This window comes from Notechis scutatus, chromosome 1 (assembly GCF_049901735.1).
Source record: "Notechis scutatus isolate UNSWTSFEM ecotype Mainland chromosome 1, rNotScu1.2, whole genome shotgun sequence".
Lineage (NCBI taxonomy): Eukaryota > Metazoa > Chordata > Lepidosauria > Squamata > Elapidae > Notechis > Notechis scutatus.
Window position 1 is genome coordinate 328,125,798 of NC_142009.1, and position 6,194 is coordinate 328,131,991.

General features: G+C 41.2%; 2 protein-coding genes across 2 annotated transcripts; both read right to left on the minus strand.

The window, feature by feature from the left end:
- Window positions 1–653: 653 nt before the first annotated feature.
- On the minus strand, window positions 654–1,997 carry LOC113420950 (actin-like protein 9). Its single transcript, XM_026681111.2, has one exon. It carries the CDS (start codon window positions 1,995–1,997, stop codon window positions 654–656), a length of 1,344 nt encoding a protein of 447 aa, XP_026536896.2.
- A 1,418-nt stretch (window positions 1,998–3,415) lies between these two features.
- LOC113420951 (actin-like protein 9) lies at window positions 3,416–4,609 on the minus strand. Its single transcript, XM_026681112.2, has one exon. It carries the CDS (start codon window positions 4,607–4,609, stop codon window positions 3,416–3,418), a length of 1,194 nt encoding a protein of 397 aa, XP_026536897.2.
- Between the last annotated feature and the right edge of the window lie 1,585 nt (window positions 4,610–6,194).

Consider the following 6,194-nt stretch of genomic DNA (forward strand, 5'->3'; position numbering starts at 1 on the left):
TATCTCACTCAGGGCCACTTCAAACTGTTAGATGGATAGCAATACAACAATAAACATAAATAAATGTTGAACTTGTATACAGAAGATGGTTACAAAATCTAAATACTACTTTTATTTTTTTAAAATCAAATCTCTCTCTAGATTTTTCTACAACATACGTTTTTTTAAATAATAATAATAATAAAAAAGCAGCATTTACATTTTGCACCCAGTCTTTTTATTTTACGTACAACTTTGTAGTCCAGATTTTATGAATAATTCATTTTGAAAACAAAGGGGTTAACATCTCATTTTGCAGGAATCCATCCGCAGTATTAATCTAGGCTAGAAAGACAGTATGTTTTGTATCTTTTTGTTGTGTCTTTTCATCATGGACATTTTTGCAGCCCACATCTCGTAACTCTGTAAAACAAGGCATTTTTATGTACTTTTCAAGGAGCTTTCATTTTACTTTTGCTCTTTGTTAGCTTCTGCTATTAAGGTGATCTTGGTTTTTGCATGATATGTCCACACAGCTGACATCTGACAGGCCATGCTGAATCTCTCAACAATAAATGCAAAGCACATTTCAAGCCTATGCAACACAGAGATTTATTACGAGTTGCTTCTCAGCCATTTCAGCCCTAGCTATCCTGGGCTTCATTTGGGTCATCTCAATAGCACTTCCTATGGACAATGTACGGTCCACTCTCATGGTATTGTTCCTTTCTGATCCAACATGGTTGAAAATTTTTCAAGGAAGCAAGTATGGAACCCCCTGTCCAGACGGAATAGTGCCTCAGTGGAACAGCCACGACTTTGACTTTTGTATTTGTGTGCAAGTTGGACATTACATCATGAGTAAATCTCCTTTCAAATCCTTCAAACAGTGATGAACCTCCACATAATATTATGTTTTCATACATCTCCTTCCTGGATTGTTCGGGGACCTTCCGTAAGCTTTTTTGGGCCATGCCATGGATTCCTACAAGCGTAAGTCCAGGCATTTGTGGAGGGCTGAACAACATTTCTGGACACTGAAATCTCTCCTTTCCCAAAGTGATTACTTGGCCATCTGGTAACTGGTAGTCCACCATGTATTCTCTCTTTGGACGATTCCACTCACCCTCAAAATCAAGTGCAACGTAACAGCATTTTTGTTTGATATCTTCAATAACATCCAACATTCTTTCATCAAAGTAATGCCCCATATCTTTGAGGAGATCCATCAAAAAAGATGTCATATTGGCTCCAGCAATGTCCATCCTTTCTATAGCATGTGGCAAATTGTATCCTTGATGGACTGGTACAGTGTGTGTCATAGCATGGCCTGTATCTACCACTAACCCACTAATTTTCCCATGAGCATACACTGATAGTACAGACTGATATGCCACATACATTCCAGGAGAATTGAGAGACTCAAAGACAACCTCCACCAATTTTTCCCTGTTCGTAGTTGGACAGAGAGGGGGATCAGACATTAAAAGGGCATGGTCTTCTGGAGCAACTTTGAGGTCATGGTAGAACAGGTGCCTCCACAGTGCTTCAGCTGCTTCCCAGTCTATGATTATGCCGTGCCTTACTGGAAAAATAATGTCAGTATCAGGTTCCAATCGAGCTTGATCTCCAAAGAATGTATCTGGTCTATCTCTTTTCGTCCTCATAGATTTTTCCGTAGGGTGTCCAACTAATGTCCCAATGACTGACTGGGGGGTCTGCTGACCTGCAAATCCAGCTTTACATGTCCCTGTACCAGTATCTATGACAATAGCTCCGGTCTTGACAACTGAACCCCCTCTTTCTGGAGTGCTTGACCTTCCCATGGTAACCCCTCGTTCTCTGGAAGATGCTCGAGATCCGGATGGCTGGTCCAATGCATATCCTGTGGAAGGGGTCCTTTTTCTTGAGTATCCTGGGCTCACTGGCCTTGATCCTGGGCTCTTTGATCGTAAAGATCCAGGACTCCTTGGATAAGAAGGCCCCGGACTGCTTGTCCTGTGACTTCTGGGTAACATAGTGAATGTGTCTCAAGATATCTTATCCAAGAACAAATCACGTTCTTTAATACCTAAATGTCAAAGGCCTTCTGTTTGCTTTGGCTAAGGCAAGTAGCACTGCCCAATGATGATCTCTTCCCTCCAACCATCACTCGGGGGAAAGTACGTCAGCTCATCCTGCCTCTGTCCTGTCCATCTGGAAGCTTTGAAATGTTCCACAAGGAACAATGGCCAGAAGGAAAGAATCTTAGAATCTTAAGAACTCAGAGGATTCCACGAGTCATCCAGATCAACCTTCGTTGAGTGATGTAAATAAAATTGTCCCCAGGACTTCTTTGATAACCACAAAAAAGGAAAAACATTTAGCTGAATCATGGCAACTACAATAACTGTTGACAAAAGACAGTGCCTTAGCCATGAAAGCTCATTGGCCAACTTTGGAGCCAATCACTGTCTCTTAGCCTAGCATCCCTTCCAACCCTATTCCAAGAAAATTGGAGGAAGAAGCATAACGTTTAAACCATGGAATGTTAATACAACAGAACAGTGATGGGATTCAAAAAAATTTACTACTGGTTCTGTGGGCGTGGCTTGGTGGGCGTGGCTGGCTTGGTGGGCATGGCAGGGGAAGGATACTGCAAAATCCCCATTCCCTCCCCACTCCTGGGGGAAGGTTATTGCAAAATCCCATTCCCTCCCCACCCCACTAACCTGCTTTCCAGCTCTGTTCTCCTGTGCAGGGCAACAAATCATCTGGGACTCGGGAAGCAGAGAATAGATGGGGGTGGGGCCAGTCAGAGGTAGTATTGGCTGGTTCTTCGAACTACTCAAAATTTCTGCTACCAGTTCTCCAGAACTGGTCAGAACCTGCTGAATACCACCTCTGAACAGAACTTTTCTTTTTCCAGGCTGGTGTGTGTGTGTGTGTGTGTGTGTGTGTGTGTGCGTGCGCCTTCAAGTCAGTCTTGACTCCTGGACTAGCCCCTGCAATTTTCTTGGTGAGGTTTTTCAAAAGCAGTTTGTCGTTGTGTTCTTCCTCAGATGGAGAGAATAATAGCTTCCTGAGAAATAACAATATTAGTTTGTTGCAACAGCATCAGTAATGCTGTGGATTATCTGTGGAATCTTTAAGACAATGACTGAGTTGGTTAGTTTTGATTATCAAGATGATCACTTTAGGATGGCAAGATGTCATGATAACGAACCCTAACAAATGGGTAGCCATGTGTCATAAGTGTATAGAGCTACAGTTCTGAAAAAAAAAATCTTACAATGGCTGGGTCCCTAGAAAGTTTGGAGTGAACAGGTATTAATTCTGAGACCAGATTTAAATCTGCAGCCAATAAATACAAGTCACATTTCAAATCTAAGCAAGGTTAGTGGTTTATTATGGGCCACTTCCCATTTTAATCCTAATTAACTTGGCTGGGCCCAACTCAGTAGCACTTCCTGTGCACAATACATGGTCCATACTCTTGGTATTGTTCCTTTGTGATCCAACATGATTGGAAGTTTTTCAAGGAAGCAAGAACTGAACCTCCAGTCCAGACAGAATAGTGCCTAAGTGGAACAGCTGTGACTTTGATTTTTGTGCTGGTCTCCAAATTAGTTGTGACATCTTGAGTAAATCTCCTTTCAAATCCTTCAAAAAGTGACGACCCTCCACATAACATTATATTTTTATACATTTCTTTCCTGATTTCTTCAGGAAGTTTCATTAAGCTTTCTTGGGCCATGCCAGGGATGCCTAGAAGAGCAAGCCCAGGCATTTGTGGTGGATTGAACAACATCTCAGGGCACTGGAATCTCTCCTTCCCCAAAGTAATTATTTGGCCATCTGGCAATTGGTATTGCACTGGATTGTCTTCCTCTGGACAGTTCCACTCAGTCTCAAAATCAAGTGCAACATAACAGCATTTTTGTTTGATATCTTCGATCGTATCCAGCATTTTTTCATCTAAGCAATGTCCTATGTCTTTAAGGAGATCCATCAAAAAAGAGGTCACATTGGCTCCAGCAATGTCCATCTTTTCTGTGGCATGTGGCAAGTTGTATCCTTGATGGACTGGTACAGTGTGTGTCACAGCATGGCCTGTATCTACTACCAACCCACTAATTTTCCCATGTGCATACACTGACAGGACCGACTGATATGCCACATACACTTCGGGGAAATTGAGGGACTCAAAAACAACCTCCACCAATTTCTCTCTGTTGGTAGTTGGTGAAAGAGGAGGATCAGACATTAAAAGGGCATGGTCTTCTGGAGCAATCTTGAGTTCATGCTGGAAAATGTGCCACCACAATGTTTCTGCTGCTTCCCAGTCTGTGATTATGCCATGCCTTAATGGAAAAATTATATCAATATCAGGTTCCAATCGAGCTTGTTCTCCAATGAATGTGTCTGGTATATCACTTCCAATCTTCATGAATTTTTCTATCGGTTGTCCAACTAAAGCCCCAATAACTACCTGTGGAGTCTGTTGACCTGCAAATCCAGCTTTGCATGTCCCTGTACCAGTATCTATGACAATTGCTCTTGTCTTGATGATGGAACACTCTTTATGTGGAGAATGTGACCTGCTCCTGGAGGGCTCTTCTTTTTTTGATGACATCCAAGATTGAGACATCTGGTCCAAAGCATATCCTGGGGAAGAGGTCTCTTTACTTGCATGGCCCAGCCTCACTGGCTTCTGCTCTGGACTCTTTGATCCTGAGAATCCCAAGTTTGTTTCTTGCAAAGGCTCTGGAGTGGCTGGTCTAGAACCACTGATTGACATTGTAAATAGAACTTAAATTATCTTCCACTAGATTCCACTATGATATACAACACTTAAACCCCACCTTCTTTCTTCTACAGCACTAAAATGAAAGGCACTTGCTTTCACTCAAGACACATAAAGGAGAACTGTGACATCACATTAGAATTTTCAGCAGATTTTTCAGCTAGCCAAGTGTGACAGTATTGTTAACTCCTTATCTCTATGAAGACTTGGGAATGTTGGCTAGAAAATGATGGATAATGAGCTACAATTTGGAAATTGTATGTGTGCAGGTAACATCATGAATGACTTCATACAACATAGAAAATAATCCAATACCATTTTTGCTCAATTTTGTTCAAATGGAACTGGGTGAATGCATTACCATATGAGACAATCGGATGAACCCCACAATATGAGGAACAGACGGAAAATACAGATCTGCATTTGTTTTCAATTCTGGTCTTAAATATAATGGTCCTTTACTATGCCAATGCATGCTGTTTCTCTCCAAATGATCCTAATTTAAGCAGAAGATACAGAATGTTGTTGGAGCTTTTTGTAGCCAGAAATTTGCAATAAAGTTGAGAAATGAATAAATCTAGCACAAATTGGTAGGGATTTGCAGTGAGAAGCTAGAAAAATTTTGTGGATGCTAAAAATGTAATTACATAAGTATTTAATTGAAATGAATGAATGGAAACAGGATCTAAGTCAAGGGAGACTTGGTAAGACTGGCTTTAGGGACCTGCTTTCCAGGGAATTGAGGATATTGGTAATTATTTGAATGTAAACCATGTAAGAAAGCCATTCTTGTCTGTGCATACATAGAAGTTTCTACTTTTCTTACCAGATCCAAAGAGGGAGACGGGAAATCACCCGTTAGAGATGGTTGGAGAGTTTATTTTATTTATTTATTTATTTGATTTGATTTGTTTGTCAATCGCTTACAAGATAATAGGTATAAGTATAAACATGAGTAAGAATACAGAAAATAGATACGATTAAATGGGGACATTAGGACAGCGATGGGAGGCACGATGGTGCACTTATGCATGCCCCTTACAAACCTCTTAGGAATGGGGTGAGGTTAAAGGAGTGGGGGGGGTTAGAGGATGTAACAACAGAGTCAGGTAGTACATTCCAGGCATTGACCACTCTGTTGCTGAAGTCATACTTTCTGCAATCAAGTTTGGAGCGGTTAACATTGAGTTTGTATCTGTTGTGTGCTCTTGTATTGTTGCGGTTGAAGCTGAAGTAGTCATTGACTGGTAGGACATTGTAGCAGATAATTTTGTGTACTACGCTTAAGTCCAACCATAGGCGGTGTATTTCAAGATTGTCCAAGCCCAAAATTTCAAGTGGTGATATAGGGTATTCTGTTGCAAGCAGAGGAGTGTAGTACTCTTCTCGTGAAATACTTCTGGACTCGCTCAATTGTATTAATGTCCGA

Coding starts and splice junctions, on each gene's coding strand:
- LOC113420950 (XM_026681111.2), bottom strand. CDS start 1,997: ATGTTACCCAGAAGTCACAGGACAAGCAGTCCGGGGCCTTCTTATCCA.
- LOC113420951 (XM_026681112.2), bottom strand. CDS start 4,609: ATGTCTCAATCTTGGATGTCATCAAAAAAAGAAGAGCCCTCCAGGAGC.